This window comes from Kogia breviceps, chromosome 10, assembly GCF_026419965.1.
Source record: "Kogia breviceps isolate mKogBre1 chromosome 10, mKogBre1 haplotype 1, whole genome shotgun sequence".
NCBI classification, from domain to species: domain Eukaryota; kingdom Metazoa; phylum Chordata; class Mammalia; order Artiodactyla; family Physeteridae; genus Kogia; species Kogia breviceps.
In genome coordinates, this window is record NC_081319.1 from 24,745,117 (window position 1) to 24,761,896 (window position 16,780).

The 16,780-nt window shown below is 41.2% G+C and overlaps 1 protein-coding gene across 25 annotated transcripts in view; it reads left to right on the plus strand.

Annotated features, from left to right (window-relative positions):
* The window catches only part of MAGI1 (membrane associated guanylate kinase, WW and PDZ domain containing 1), a 618,261-nt gene that overhangs the window by 522,194 nt on the left and 79,287 nt on the right, over positions 1–16,780 (plus strand). For 23 of the 25 annotated variants that reach the window (XM_067043710.1, XM_067043713.1, XM_067043703.1 and 20 more), the window contains 4 exons: positions 2,452–2,549; positions 9,226–9,318; positions 15,093–15,275; positions 15,795–16,415. In XM_067043710.1, the coding sequence (XP_066899811.1) occupies positions 2,452–2,549; positions 9,226–9,318; positions 15,093–15,275; positions 15,795–16,415 (995 nt within the window). The remainder of the gene's footprint in view (positions 1–2,451; positions 2,550–9,225; positions 9,319–15,092; positions 15,276–15,794; positions 16,416–16,780) is intronic. The other 2 variants (XM_067043709.1, XM_067043722.1) reach the window with 1 other exon arrangement.

The window sequence follows — 16,780 nt, forward strand, 5'->3', positions numbered from 1 at the left end:
AATAAAAGATCTTACAAAAAAACACATGCCGTATCAATGTTCTGTCATCAAAATCCTACCTGCTGGGCTTCCCTGGTGGCGCAGTGGTTGAGAGTCCGCCTGCCGATGCAAGAGACACGGGTTCGTGCACCGGCCAGGGAAGATCCCACATGCCGCGGAGCGGCTGGGCCCATGAGCCATGGCCGCTGAGCCTGCGCGTCCGGAGCCTGTGCTCCGCAACAGGAGAGGCCACAACAGTGAGAGGCCTGTGTACCGCAAAAAAAAAAAAAAAAAAAAAAAATCCTACCTGCCTCAATGAAGATAACTTGGAACACTTTCTATCACTCATGCTGCTGGCGATGAAAAGTTATTCATATAATACCCTGGTGATAGAAACGTATCATGCAAAAATGCAGGGCCATACAATGCTCAGCATCTTATTGTAAAAAAATTACGAGTTCAGTATAGCAAGTGTCTTTGGTCAATACTCGCATTGCCACCTCTACCTAACAGAAAGATTGGGGATTGGGGGCATTAGAAAGGCAAACTTGAATGCCTTTTGCAGCAACATGACGCATCTAGAGATTATCATACTAAGTGAAGTAAGTCAGAAAGAGAAAGACAAATACCATATGATATTACTTATACGTGGACTCTAAAATGTGACACACATGAACCTACTATGAAACAGAAACAGAATCACAGACATGAGAGAGAGCAGAGTGGTGGTTACCAAGCGGGAGGGGATTGGGGGAGGGGTGGAGTGGGAGGTTGGGGTGAGCAGATGTAGCCTTTTACATATGCAATGGATAGCTGCAAAGTCCTCCTGTATGGCACAGAGAACTATGTTCAGTATCCTGTGATAAACCATGATGGAAAAGAACATTTAAAAAAAATATAATGTATGTATATATATATATGTATATATATATGTATGTATGTATGTATAACCAAATCACTTTGCTGTACAGCAGTAATTAACACAACATTGTAAATCAGCTATACTTCAATAAAAAATTTCTTTAATTTTAAAAAATTCAAAAGAAAAAGAAAGGTGATCTTAGTCGTTTCTCTGACCCTCATAAAATTCCTCTGTGTGCCCTACAGATCATTTTTCTCACAGATATACAGTGGGGCTCCTGTCTAATTGGGGCTTGTTTTGAGTTCTCCCTCAAATAATTTGTGCATCAAAAGAGAAAAAGAATAGATGACTCCAGCTTTGATGGATAAAGGGACTTGGAGTGAGGGGCAAGTTGTTACCTTACCATACATTTCTCCTCCCTGTCTTCTCAGATCCACGTGCCTGTGAATGTTAGACTATATCGTAGCATGAAATTGCCTACCAGAATTAGGAAATAAACAAGTAGTTCTGTAATAGGAATTAAGGGTAGTCAGTCTATCTACCCTACTTGACAAGCCTGTCTTTAAAAAATAAAGCCTGGCTTGAAAAAATATTTTGAGTCCTAAATAATCACATAATAGGAATATTTTCAAACTTCTTAGGAAGTATGATTTTGGTGAAGGAAAAAAGATGGGAATATGTTTATGCTTGTATGTGTGTTTGTGTACTATGTGTGTATGTACATATACATGCACTAAATAAGGTGATGGCAAAAAAATATGCATTTGGATTTATATATATGTTTGTGTGTGTATATGTGTGTATTTTTATCTTGCCTTGGCCTTATTAGTTTTGGAGCCATCTGAAGTATTTGGGTCCTTGTCACTTTGAACACATCACATTTGCTTAGGTTAGCTGCATTCGGAGTCTTTTTGCCTAAGGCTTATCCTTTGAATCGTGACTCCATGCCTATTGATCAGAACAGTTGACAGATGTTAGTAGAGTCCTTCTTTTAACTTGATCATTTGGGAAATGCTTATGCTTCCGTGAATTCTATTGTAGAAAGTTACGCAGAATTTCTGGCATTACGTATTACAGACAGCACCACATCTTCACTTTAATCTCCTTTTAAAATAATTCTATAATCGACTTCTTGTTGAATTAAAGAAACACCCTCCTGTCACGTGATTCCTTGGGCATTTGGCAGAGTCAGTGGTTATAATCCTGGGGCTTGAAAGCAGACCAGTCTGAGCTTGAATCCTCTATACTGTCGACTAGTTCTGTTTTGTTAGGTGAGCTGTTTCTTAACTGCTCAGAAACTTCCTTTCCTTATCCATAAAATAGGAATAAAAATAGGGCCTCTATCCTAGTATTTGTTGAAGATTTTTGAAACAAAATGCATGTAAAGCTGGTAGCACAGTGCTTGGTACAAATAAGCAGTCAGTATATGGAAACCATTCATTTTTGTTTTTATTTTATTGCATCTTCCTAACTGTGCTTTTTGACACAAGATGCTCAACATCTCAGACCACCTGCTTTGCTCAGGTCTAATCAAGGGACTTGGACTGACTGGCTCTTTGCTTGTGGGGTGCAGTGTTTCCTAACTGAATGCAATCTGCCTTCTGCTCCAGCCACATCAACAGGAAGACACAATATGAGAACCCGGTTCTAGAAGCCAAACGGAAGAAGCAGCTGGAGCAACGGCAACAGCAGCAGCAGCAGCCAGAAGGTTCGCTTTCCCGTGATCTGTGGGCCGAGGAGCTCTGGGCAAAGCCTGCGCGCTGACACCCCCATGTGGTCAGAACTGGCCCTGAGCATCACGTCCTTTGCGGTGCTGGGGACTTGATGTCCTGCAAGGGCCGGGACCAATGCAGAACCTCTGCTAGATTCCATACCCTCAACCTGGACAGCTAAAGTGGGGGGCCCAGTTTAAAAGCACCCAATCTCCACTCTAGTTTGGAAAGGGGCTGCCTTGAGATTGGAGAAAGGTTCTAATGGTGAAAGAACTACCCTGTGCCCAGTAGCTTTTGCACAGCACCTGGTATCTAAATCCAAACCACTTTTAGCACTTTAAGAGGAGGTGCTGGGTATGAAACTAACTTTTAATTTTAGGAACATTACGTATGAGAATCAGAAAACACTGTTAATTTCAGTGCTTTTAAAAAATTACAAGTTAGTTCACTCTCTTCACAAAAATATGAACAATTCAAGAGTGGAGAACATTTAAGTTCTCCATTTAAGCCAGTGGAGGCCCTACTGGCTCCCATCCCATTCTCAGCAATAAACACTGCAGACATTTTCTGGGGATGTACAAATATGCATCTTTTTACAAAAAGTAGATCATAATTTTTATATATTAATATATATTTGTATGTGTATTAGTTTTGTGACCTGTTTTTGTCACTCAAATATATTTCTTGCACAAATTTCAATGCTACTTAGTATAGATTCACCTTTTTTTAACTTAAAAAAATTTTTTTAAACATCTTTATTGGAGTATAATTGCATTACAGTGGTGTGTTAGTTTCTGCTTTATAACAGTGAATCAGCTATAAATATACATATATCCCCATATCTCCTCCCTCTTGCGTCTCCCTCCCACCCTCCCTATCCCACCCCTCTAGGTGGTCACAAAGCACCGAGCTGATCTCCCTGTGCTATGCGGCTGCTTCCCACTAGCTATCTGTTTTACATTTGGTAGAGTATATATGTCCATGCCATTCTCTCACGTCGTCCCAGCTTACCCTTCCCCCTCCCCATGTCCTCAAGTCCATTTTCTACATCTGCGTCTTTATTCCTGTCCTGCCCCTAGGTTCATCAAAACCTTTTTTTTTTTTTTTTTTAGATTCCATATATGTATGTGTTAGCATATGGTACTTGTTTTTCTCTTTCTGACTTCACTCTGTATGACAGACTCTGGATCCATCCACCTCACTACAAATAACTCAGTTTCGTTTCTTTTTATGGTTGAGTAATATTCCATTGTATATATGTGCCACATCTTCTTTATCCATTCATCTGTCGATGGACACTTAGGTTGCTTCCATGTCCTGGCTGTTGTAAATAGTGCTGCAGTGAACATTGTGGTACATGACTCTTTTTGAATTATGGTTTTCTCGGGGTATATGCCCAGTAGTGGGATTGCTGGGTCATCTGGTAGTTCTATTTTTACTTTTTTAAGGAACCTCCATACTCTTCTCCATAGTGGCTGTATCAATTTACATTCCCACCAACAGTGCAAGAGGGTTCCCTTTTCTCCACAGCCTCTCCAGCATTTATTGTTTGTAGATTTTTTGATGATGGCCGTTCTGACCAGTGTGAGGTGATAGATACCTCATTGTAGTTTTGATTTGCATTTCTCTAATGATTAGTGATGTTGAGCATCCTTTCATGTGTTTGTTGGTAGTCTGTATATCTTCTTTGGAGAAATGTCTCTTTAGGTCTTCTGCCCATTTTTGGATTGGACTGTTTGTTTTTTTGGTATTGAGCTGCATGAGCTGCTTGTATATTTTGGAGATTAATCCTTTGTCAGTTTTTTCATTTGCAAATATTATCTCCAATTCTGAGGGTTCTCTTTTGGTCTTGTTTATAGTATCCTTTGCTGTGCAAAAGCTTTTAAATTTCATTAGGTCCTATTTGTTTATTTTTGTTTTCATTTGCATTTCTCTAGGAGGTGGGTCAAAAAGGATCTTGCTGTGATTTATGTCATAGAGTGTTCTGCCTATGTTTTCCTCTAAGAGTTTTATAGTGTTTGGCCTTACATTTAGGTCTTTAATCCATTTTGAGTTTATTTTTGTGTATGGTGTTAGGGAGTGTTCTAATTTCATTCTTTTACATGTAGCTGTCCACTTTTCCCAGCACCTCTTATTGAAGAGGTTGTCTTTCCTCCATTGTATATTCGTGCCTCCTTTATCAAAGATAAGGTGACCATATGTGCATGGGTTTATCTCTGGGCTTTATATCCTGTTCCATTGATCTATATTTCTGTTTTTGTGCCAGTACCATACTGTCTTGGTTACTGTTGTCTTGTAGTATATGCTGAAGACTGGGAGCCTGATTCCTCCAGCTCTGTTTTTTGTTCTCAAGATTGCTTTGGCTATTCAGGGTCTTTCATGTTTCCATACAAAGTGTGAAATTTTTTGTTCTAGTTCTGTGAAAAATGCCATTGCTTTGAATCTGTAGATTGCTTTGGATAGTATAGTCATTTTCACAATGTTGCTTCTTCCAATCCAAGAAGTGGGTATATCTCTCCATGTGTTTGTAATATCTTTGTGTTTGTATCATTTTCTCTTCCAGGTCACTTATCTGTTCTTCTGCCTCAGTTATTCTGCTATTGATTCTTTCTAGAGAATTATTAATTTCATTTATTGTGTTGTTCATCATTGTTTGTTTGCTCTTTAGTTCTTCTAGGTCCTTGTTAAACGTTTCTTATATTTTCTCCATTCTATTTCCAAGATTTTGGATCATCTTTACTATCATTATTCTGAATTCTTTTTCAAGTAGACTGCCTATTTCCTCTTCACTTGTTTGGTCTGGTGGGTTTTTACCTTGCTCCTTCATCTGCTGTGTGTTTCTCTGTCTTCTCATTTTGCTTAACTTACTGTGTTTGGGGTCTTCTTTTCGCAGACTGCAGGTTCATAGTTCCTGTTGTTTTTGGTGTCTTCCCCCAGTGGCTAAGATTCATTCATTGGGTTGTATAGACATCCTGGTGGAGGGGACTGGTACCTGTGTTCTGGTGGATGAGGCTGGATCTTGCTGGTGGGCAGGACCACATCCAATGGTGTGTTTTAGGGTGTCTGTGACCTCATTATGATTTTAAGCAGCCTCTCTGCTAATGGATGGGGTTGTGTTCGTGTCTTGCTAGTTGTTTGGCATAGGGTGTTCCGCACTGTAGGCTGCTGGTCGTTGAGTGGAGCTGGGTCTTAGCGTTGAGATGGAGATCTCTGGGAGAGCTTTTGCCATTTGATATTATGCAGAGCCAAGAGGTCTCTGGTGGAGCAATGTCCTGAACTCTGCTCTCCCACCTCAGAGGCACAGGCCTGACACCTGGCTGGAGCACCAAGACCCTGTCAGCCACACGGCTCAGAAGAAAAGGGAGGGAAAAAAAAGAAAGAAAGAAAGAAAGAAGGGAGGGAGGGAGGGAGGAAAAGAAAAGTTATTAAAATAAAAAAAAAAATTTAATAAAAAATAATTTAATATAATTTTAAAAAAGGAAGAAAGGAAGAAGAGAGGAACCAAACCAAAAAATAAATCCACCAGTGAAAACAGGTGCTAAAAACTATACTAAAAAAAACCAAAAAGGACAAACAGAGCCCTAGGACAAATGGTAAAAGCAAAGCTATACAGACAAAATCACACAAAGAAGCATAGACATAGGGCTTCCCTGGTGGTGCAGTGGTTGAGAGTCCGCCTGCCGATGCAGGGGACACGGGTTCGTGCCCCGGTCCGGGAAGATCCCACATGCCGCGGAGCGGCTGGGTTCGTGAGCCATGGCCGCTGAGCCTGTGCGTCCGGAGCCTGTGCTCCGCAACGGGAGAGGCCACAACAGTGAGAGGCCCGTGTACCACCAAAAAAAAAAAAAAAAAAAAAAAAAAAAAAAAAAAAGAAGCATAGACATACACACTCACAAAAAGAAAAAAAGAAAAAAAAAGATAACTATATATTTTTAAAAAAGGAAGAGAGCGACCAAATCAATAAACAAATCTACCAATGATAATAAACTCTAAATACTAAACTACGATAAACATAAAACCAGAAACAAATTAGATGCAGAAAGCAAACCCCAAGTTTACAGTTGCTCCCAAAGTCCACCACCTCAGTTTTAGGATGATTCATTGTCTATTCAGTTATTCCAGAGATGCAGGGTACATGAAGTTGATTGTGGAGATTTAATCCGCTGCTCATGAGGCTGCTGGGCTTAATTTCCCTTTCTCTTCTTTGTTCACACAGCTCCTGGGGCTCAGTTTTGGATTTGGCCCTGCCTCTGCATGTAGGTTGCCTGAGGGCGTCTGTGTCCACCCAGACAGGACAGTGTTAAAGGAGCAGCTGATTAGGGGGGCTCTGGCTCACTCAGACTGGGCGAGGGAGGGGTAAGGATGTGGGGCGAGCCTGCAGTGGCAGAGCCCAGCGTGACGTTGCACCAGCCTGAGGCGCACTGTGTGTTCTCCCGGGGAAGTTGTCCCTGGATCACAGGACCCTGGCAGTGGCGGGCTGCACAGGCTCCCGGGAGGGGAGGTGTGGAGAGTGACCTGTGCTCGCACACAGGCTTCTTGGTGGCTGCAGCAGCGACCTTAGCGTCTCATGCCCGTCTCTGGTGTCCACGCTGGTAGCCGCAGCTCACGCCCGTCTCTGGAGCTCATTTAGGTGGTGCTCTGAATCCCCTCTCCTCGCGCTCCTTGAAACAATGGTCTCTTGCGTCTTAGGCAAGTCCAGGCTTTTCCCCGGACTCCCTCCCGGCTAGCTGTGGTGCACTAGCCCCTTCAGGCTGTGTTCATGCAGGCAACCCCAGTCCTCTCCCTGGGATCCGACCGAAGCCCGAGCCTCAGCTCCCAGCCCCCACCCGTCCAGGCCGGTGAGCAGACCAGCCTCTCGGGGTGGTGAGTGCTGGTCGGCACCGATCCTCTGTTCAGGAATGTCTCCACTTTGCCCTCTGCACCCCTGTTGCTGCACTCTCTTCCGTGGCTCCGAAGCTTCCCCCCTGCCACCCCCTGTCTCCGCCAGTGAAGGGGCTTCTAGTGTGTGGAAACTTTTCTTCCTTCACAGCTCCCTCCCTATTCTTTTGTGCAGGTGCCATCCCTATTCTTTTGTCTCTGTTTTTTCTTTTTTCTTTTGCCCTACCCAGGTACGTGGCAAGTTTCTTTTGGGAAGTCTGAGGTCTTCTGCCAGTATTCAGTACGTGTTCTGTAGGAGTTGTTCCACATGTAGATGTATTTCTGATGTATTTGTGGGGAGGAAGGTGATCTCCATGTCTTACTCCTCCACCATCTTGAAGGTTTCCTACCTTGTGATTTTTAATGGCTGCATAGTATTTCCTTTTATGAATCTTTGCACTTCATTTAGCCATCTATTTATTAATAGATGCTTAGGTTTTTCCTCATTTTTCTTTGCAATCTTTAAAAATAATAGGCTTAGTACCCCTCCAGTGTAATATGTGAATATCAGGTATACGAATATCAATTATAATACTTCTCTTATTATAATATTGAGTATAATAAATATAGACCATAGCATGGAAGTTGGCACACTTTTTCTGTAAATGGCCATATAATAAATACTTTAGGCTTTGCTATTTATACAATCTCTATTAAAACTACTCATCTCTGCCCGTATGTTATGAAAACAGCTACAGACAATATGTAAACAAGTGGACATGGCTGTGTTTCAGTAAAGCATTATGTGTGAACACTAACATTTGAACCTCATGTAATTTTCATGAGTTATAAAATATTCTTTTTAGATTTTTTTCAATCATTTAAATATGGAGAAACCATTCTTGGCTTACAAGCTTTATAAAAATAGACATTGGGACCAATTTGGCCTGTAAGTCATAGTTTGACAACCACTGCCATAGACTGTATTTTAGAGAGAGTATGTTTGTATGTGTCTATGTGTCTGTGAGTATACTCACCCATTGAAAAGGTCTCCTTTCTGCCTTAATCTCTTTCTATTTAAAATTTTTTTAATGAGTTTGGGACATGGGAGTGTACAGTTGAACTATGAGTGTTAAAATTGAGTGTACATACACAACTGACTATGTTAGCTTAGCTGGAAAAGTGACTTTGGGGTAGATCTCAAGGGTCACTCGTAGTGGGTTATTTCTGGGCCTCCAAAGTGAGTACGACTTAGTCAGGACTCAGGAGTTTTAGTAATGGGTCCCATTTGGGTTTGAGAGATGATAGGGGATAGCACCTTAGCAAACTGCTACAATCCACCTTCACTACCCCGACAAGCAGGCTTCAGCAGCCCAGCCTAGGTCTAAATTGCATTAGAGAAGTTTCTCCCATATTGGGCCAGCTTTAGTTGACTCTATATCTTTCCTGATATTTTTTACTTGGTCTCACTTTGTACTCTCCAGCCAGAGAGAGCTGAAGATTTTATTAGTTGTATTTTTATTGGTTGTATTTCTGTCCTCAAAGATCTTAGGAGACAGAGACAGAAACACACACACACACACACACACACACACACAGTGGGAGGGACCTTATTATCCTTAACATAGAGTGGGGTCAGATACCAGTTTCTTTTCATTCGAAGCTCTCTGCTTCTGGTTTTATAGGTTTGGGTAGTTTTATAATTAAGTTTTATAATGAAGAAGAAGGTGAATCCTAAGTAAGCCAACCTAAGTAAGTAATCTTAAGTAAGCAAATGGAAGGAAAAACAGCAAACTGTTTCTTGTCTTCTTGTAGAATGGACAGAAGATCATTCATCGCTTGTGCCTCCTATTATTCCAAACCACCCCCCAAGCAATCTGGAGCAGGCCAGAGAAGCTCCACTTCAGGGTAAAGTGTTTTTATAATTGTATCCTAATTTGGCTCGAAATCTTAATTTTTTTAAAGAAACTTTAAAGAGTGGAATCTTGTAACTCCCAGGTCATTCCAAAGAATTGTTCCCAGACAGTTCTTTGTTTTGGGCTGTCCTGTATGTATTGTAGGACACTGAGCAGCGTTCCTGGCCTCTACCCACTAGGTGCCAGGAGAATCCCTCCCACTTTGTGACAAACAAGTCCCCAGATATCGCCAAATGCCCCTTGGGGGCGGGGCGGGGAAATCATCTTAGAGTTGTGAATCCTTGATTTAGAGACCACAGATATTTAATATTATGTTAAATAAGATACACTGAAAATTCAGCACTAGATATTTCAAGATTCTAGTCAGCGTATTTGCTTTCGACTAAGATTTTCTTGTAAATGTAAAATGGTTTGATACTATTGTGTTTTAAACTCTAACCTCTCTTCTTGCTGCAGTTTTGGCGTTTATGCATGTTTTACATCCCTTCATTGGGTCTCACTTATTTACATTCACAAATAGTATGCATCCCCTACACAGATTCATTTTTGAAAATTGGAAGCTCCAGAATCTTGCTACTTTCAGGCCTCATTACTCTTAAGGGATAGAAAAGGTTTGGGGGTTTTTTGTTTAGTTTTTTTCTTTTAAATAAAAAAAAAAAATAGAACAAGCATCATATTTGATAGTGTTGGGGAGTTTGTGTTACAGAACCATTAAAAAAACTGTAAAATTTGTGTTCCTTCTCTACATTTTAAAAGAAATAAATAATTGTGTTAGACATTAAAAGATAAGTAGAATAACTCTTTTCCCTAATTTTCATTCCTCCATTATAATTTTCATAAGAAAAATTGTTTCCCTTTTAGCTGATATTGTCATGACATTGGTATTAATATCAACTTATATGAAATAATTTCAAATAAATTAATTAATAAACTCCTACCCCCAACATCTTCTTTTTAAAAAAATAATAATTTCGTACTTTTCTATGGTGTTAATGGTTTTAATACAGATAGAATATAGAAGATAATTATATATTAATTCATATCAACATGATTGTGGCCTGCTTTGTATTTTTTTAAATTTGAAATTCCTCTGTGGCCTCATGTTGTCTTATTTTCCTGCTCATGGTAAGTTAGCTATACTAACTTTTCAGTTCCTTGAACCTCTTTTCAGTTCCTTAAATCAGCAAAACTATGGACCACATCAGGGCCTTTGCATATGCTGTTCCCTGTTTGCAGCTGTCTTCTCGTCCCACTCTTTGCTAACTTCTACTCACCTAAGGTTTTTGCTGGATTCCCCTGTCTTACTCTTCCCATCTTAAACTTCTCATTTATAGAATTTAACTGTTGATAATTAGTGTTTCTTTGTGTTCAATTATCTAACAACAGTTTCCTCTTCAGACTTTAAATTCTATGGAGGCAGGAGACTGGTTTTATTTCCCACTGGGGGATACCCCGAACTAAACCTAATCACCTCTGCTAAATTTATTATTGTGTGAAACAACGTATGTACTTCCATGATAACCAGCCTAGCTTCCTTAAAGAATTGTATTAGAGATTAAATCAGTTAAAGCTTTAAAGTTTCAGGTTCTGGGTGCCAAATGCTTAGTGCACCAGCTGAGTTAAGAGTCCAGATGGAATTGATCTCTATTAGCAACTTTATCTCAGATTCTTCTCTTGTTTTAGGCCCTTTTTTCCCTTTTCTTTTTTTCTTTTTTACTTTAGTCCTCTAGGCTCCCATAGTGGTTAGGGTTTGGAAGAGGGTCACTGAACTCCCTGTGGGAACTAGTCATTATTTGTAAAACCGTTCTACTCCATAGTCTCTACATTGATTCTTGTCTTTCAAATATAGTCATATCTTTGGAATATAATGGATACAGAAGCCAGTTTAAATCCATACCCTTTGACTCCAAGCTGCAATTGTGAGAAACATTAAATTAGATATTATCATCATAGGTTACAACTCTGAGTTCCCTTCCTGCTTGTTAAGCAGCCTGGTCTACGTTCCTGACAGTACTCTCAGGAAGAAGCTATATAGCTAATAGGGTTAGATTGTTTGGTATTAATTTTGCTAAGTTCACTGCTCAACTAAACTTGCTTATGATCAAAAGTATACTTCTCATCCCAGCAAATGATAATTTTAAAGAGAAATCTTAAAGGGAAATCTCTCCATCTTCCACCTTATGCTCAGAGATTTTTGTAGCCGCCCATTTACCCCACCCACTTCACCACCACCATCATCAAAATAATAGCCTACATTTATTGAGCTCTTTTATGCAGCAGCCACCTCCCTAAGCACTTTACCTATGTTATCTGTCCACAGCTCTTCCTACAACCATCATGTGAATGGTGAGGTTGGTACCCGTATTACCTCCACTTATGCATCCTACACTCAGGCAGAGAGAGGTTTAGAAACTTGCCCAAAGCCACACAGCCAGGAAGCAGTAGAGCACAGATTTGAACCCTAGCTGTCATTAGGAACAGTTTAACTTTTGGCTAACACCTTTTTGTTGTTGTTTTTTGTGGGATACTTCATTGCATAGTCTCAATGTGTGCCATCCAGTTTGGCTGCTACTGGCTACCAGTTAAATTCAAGTTCATTACAATTAAAAACTCAAAAATTCAGTTCCTTGGTTCTATTAGCCATGTTTCAAGGGCTCAAGAGCTGCGTGTGACCAGCAGCTGCCATATTGGACAGTGCAGATACAGAGCATTTCCTACATCACAGGACGTGCTCTTGGACAGCACTGGTGTAGGGTATTCAAACAGTGCTACCAAGAATAGTGCAGCTTGGCAGAGAAGCAAGCACCTATGGGTTATTCAAGAGTAGATGTTTGGGCCGAGACCCAGAAGATCCTGGTTCACTGAGTCCAGGGCAGCCCCTTTAAAAACTTGCCCGGGCTTCCCTGGTGGCGCAGTGGTTTAGAATCCGCCTGCCGATGCAGGGGACACGGGTTCGTGCCCTGGTCCGGGAAGATCCCACATGCCGCGGAGCTGCTGGGCCCGTGAGCCATGGCCGCTGAGCCTGCGCGTCCGGAGCCTGTGCTCCGCAACGGGAGAGGCCACAACAGTGAGAGGCCCACCTAGCACAAAAAAAAAAAAAAAAAACTTGCCCAGGTGATCCTCACACATAACCACGTCTACAAGTGGTGACTAGTAAAGAGATTAGCATCTCTTAGAAAATGCCACGTGCCACAGGGCTGCAGCAGAGAGCTCCACATTCCACTGCTTGTGGGTAGGAAAGCACTTCTTTTCCAGAACTACAGTAAATGATGGTCTACCCATACATAAAATGTAATAAAACGTGCATAAATGTGAAACCCTCTCATCTTCCCTCCCTAGTTAAGTGTTCAAACAGGAAGTCAGTGGTGTAATTTCAAAGTCTTCTTCATGTCTCTTTTAAGCTGAAAACATTCTGAGCTCAAAATATGCTAATAGCTTTAAAACATTTCATTCAGATAATCTGCCAGACCCATTTTTACATTTTCTAACTTTGCCTATAATCAGTGTGAGAAACTTACACACTCAACCACCTCCTTCCGCCTTCTCAACGACACGTTAAATCTCATTTCTTTGTGCTGTTGTTCATTCATTCACTCAACACACGTTTTTTTGGAGCACATACACTGAAACAGACCACGTTCTACACGCTGGATATACAAACAGAAATCCTCATGGGGTTTCCATTCTCGTGTTGTATGTGTGGGCATGTGCAGTGCCCCTCCTGCAAGGGGCTGGGGAGAGGGAGACACAACCCCCAACCAATAAGTAAGATGTATACTGTGTGGGATGGTGATAAGTGCTAACAACAAAAGTAAAGCAGGTAAGGGGGATTGTGAATGTTGAAGGAGGTATTGCAGCTTTTAATATGGTGGACAGAGAAAGCCTCAGTGAGAAGGCGATGGCTATTCATGGCTTTGCATAAGTGAAATACATTTCCCTTTGAGCTCACCCTAGTAGCCTCTGCCTCAAGAATGTCTGCTATTCACATATCCCAAAAAGGAAAATTTGGAGGTTATCTCAACAGTCCTCGATTTTCCATCTAGTAATTACCATAGCAACTGTCTCAGTACAAGCGCTGGCTGCACTTGACATCACCTCCCTGGTGCTCTGGCAGACGACTTCGCATGGTGAATCCTGCTAGTTCTCGCCTTTCATTAGCCACGGGGACAGGTGTAGCTTGTCATGCTTCCCACCAGCCTTGGGACTGCTCTAGGGAGGAGGAGGTGAGTGAGCAGACCTGTGACTCCGGGCAATTTAAAACAGCCTTCTTAAGAGCCAGAAGCTTTTGAACTGTACAATTAAAGATTGTATGTGTGCCCAGAGACCTTTTAAAAAAGAGACAGCGTGGGCTTCCCTGGTGGCGCAGTGGTTGAGAGTCCGCCTGCCGATGCAGGGGACACGGGTTCGTGTCCCGGTCCAGGAAGATCCCACATGCCGCGGAGCGGCTGGGCCCGTGAGCCATGGCCGCTGAGCCTGCGCGTCCGGAGCCTGTGCTCCGCAACGGGAGAGGCCACAACAGTGAGAGGCCCGCATAACGCAAAAAAAAAAAAAGATAAAAGATACAGCTAACCAAAAATAACTTTCCTTCCTGGGTGCCAGCTTCGTAGTGTAGGGGTATATGGAGACATAGAGACTTTTTCTCCTGTTTGTTTGTTTTATTTTTTTTTTTAATTTTTATTTATGTATTTATCTGTATAACATTTTTGATAGAAAAGAAATAGGGCAGACGGAGAAGCTGTGGCAAGGGCGGGAGATGGGAAGTATAATTAGGAGAGTTGAAAGAGTCTGAGCATAGAATGATGTTCACTACAGGGGATAATCAGGGAAATTCCAATGAGCTTCTTAATTATAGAGAAATGCCCAAACCCAAAATAAAATTTTGGGTTTGTGTACAAAATGTTATTTGTGAATGTTATCAAGAAAACTCAATAAAACCTTAGGTAGCATGTTTGGAAGCTGTACATCTATTAATTTGTTTTCAAGAAGAAGACTGAATTCGGAGCCATCTGGCTCTTGTTACTGTTTTGTTTAGTTTAGGGTTTTTTTTCTTTTTCCTTAAATATTCTAAGCCACATGTCCTAAACTTTTTTTAAAATATTAAGTTTTAGCAGCAGACCTACCTAGGCAATTCCACAAATTGTTAAAAGATGCAAATGAACAGGAAAAATCAGGTGAAGTTTAGAATTCAATTCACAGTAGAGTTATGACTTTAATTTTTAAAATAGTGATTCTCCATTTTTGTCAAGTTATTACTATGTCTCCTAGTATTATCTGTTTAGTTTCAGAATGAATTTTCTGTTTGTCTGAAAGCTAAAGTTTTTGCTTAATTGGTTTTATAAGTGGAAGCCAAGCACAAGGCAATATGTTGGAAGCCATACTGGAAAATATAAACTATGACAAAACAGAAGACACCAAGCAAAGACCCACTCCTCTTCCTCTGAAGAACCTCATGTAGTTAGCTGTCAAACTACATGAAATAAAACTAGGGATCCATGTCAGACGATGGACACCAATGTCATCCTTCTCTTACATTTTCTTTTGGATCTTTGGGCTGACAAACTATGTACCCTAGCCCCCTCCTTACACAAAGGGGCCTAGGAACTCCCTTAGTACTGAAATCAAGAGAGGACTTTCTTAGGACACCTTTGTGCCCACATGCCCCAGCACAGGAGCTTGGAGAATTATCTCTAAGTTCTTATCATTTCTTAGTTAATTCATCTTTTCACTCCTGGTGCTCTTCCTTATACATTTCTTGTTTTAATCCAGGCAAACCCTTTTTTACGCGAAACCCTTCAGAGTTGAAAGGCAAATTCATTCACACGAAGCTGCGGAAAAGCAGTCGTGGCTTTGGCTTCACGGTCGTTGGAGGGGATGAGCCTGACGAGTTTCTGCAGATCAAGAGCTTGGTCCTAGATGGTCCCGCCGCGTTGGACGGCAAGATGGAAACAGGTATGAGACACCACATGGTCCTGTGTGGTCAGGACCAGATGACACCATGATTTCATAAGTTTGTAAGTGTCCTTTAGAAACTTGGCGAATGAACAAGGTTCCTGCACTAAGTAAATGCATTCCCTGGTATAAATGAAAAGCTTTGAAGCATTTTAACATTTCCCCATTTTGGGGAACTGTTAGGGTGCTGTTGAGTACGGTAAGGCAGTAATTTACTAAAAATGTAGATCCATTTGAATAAATGAATTCTCAACTTGGTTTTTTATAGTGAGAACTTTTTTCAGAAGAAAGCTCCAGTGTTCTTTCAATGATCATTATATTCTCATTAGCAGGGAAGACACTTGATGCTACAAAAATGCCTGATTAGCACAAAATAACTAATAGAAGCAGTCTCTTTGTGCTTTACGGTACTATACCCCCAAACAGTTTCAGTTCAGTTTCGTGTTGGTAGGATTTGATAGTATAAAATTGATATAACTTTTCTGGGCACTGTTTTTTTAACCATCAGCTCTTTTGCAGGAGATGTGATTGTGAGCGTGAATGACACCTGTGTTTTGGGACACACACATGCACAAGTTGTGAAAATCTTCCAGTCCATTCCCATCGGTGCCAGCGTGGACCTTGAACTCTGCCGAGGTTATCCATTGCCTTTTGACCCAGATGACCCCAACACGAGTTTAGTGACTTCTGTGGCCATTTTGGATAAAGAACCAATTATTGTGAATGGGCAAGAGACCTATGACTCGCCAGCTAGTCACAGTAGTAAAACAGGCAAAGTCAATGGCATGAAGGACGCCAGGCCAAGCAGCCCTGCAGATGTGGCTTCAAATGGTTCCCATGGTTACCCCAATGACACTGTCTCTTTGGCTTCCTCCATAGCCACTCAGCCAGAACTCATAACTGTTCATATAGTCAAAGGGCCAATGGGCTTTGGTTTTACTATTGCGGACAGTCCTGGGGGTGGCGGCCAAAGAGTGAAACAGATTGTCGACAGTCCACGGTGCCGAGGCCTGAAGGAAGGGGATCTTATAGTGGAAGTTAATAAGAAGAACGTGCAGGCTCTGACTCACAATCAAGTTGTGGACATGCTGATCGAATGTCCAAAGGGAAGTGAGGTCACATTGTTAGTGCAACGAGGAGGTATGTAGATTTATTATCTTTCATTGTTTTTAAACCCAAATCCATTGTTGTACTTACTGGTTATCAGGTAGCTATTTGAGGCTTTCTGAATGTCTGTCTATGCCTTTAATATCATTTTTATTTAAATATTTGGAAATGCATTCAAAATGCCTTCTGATTTCTCTAAATGCTAGCCTCTTTAGAATAAAGGTTATGTTTATACTTTATGTATTCATACAAAGGAACATGCAGCTAGAGTGATGCTATTACCGAAAGTGGGGTCTGGCTGCTTGTCACTGAAAAGCTAATACAAAGGCAAGGTTGGTGGAAAGGAAAGTTTGTTTTATTTCAAAGGTGGGCAGGCTGGGGGGAGGGTGGACTCATGT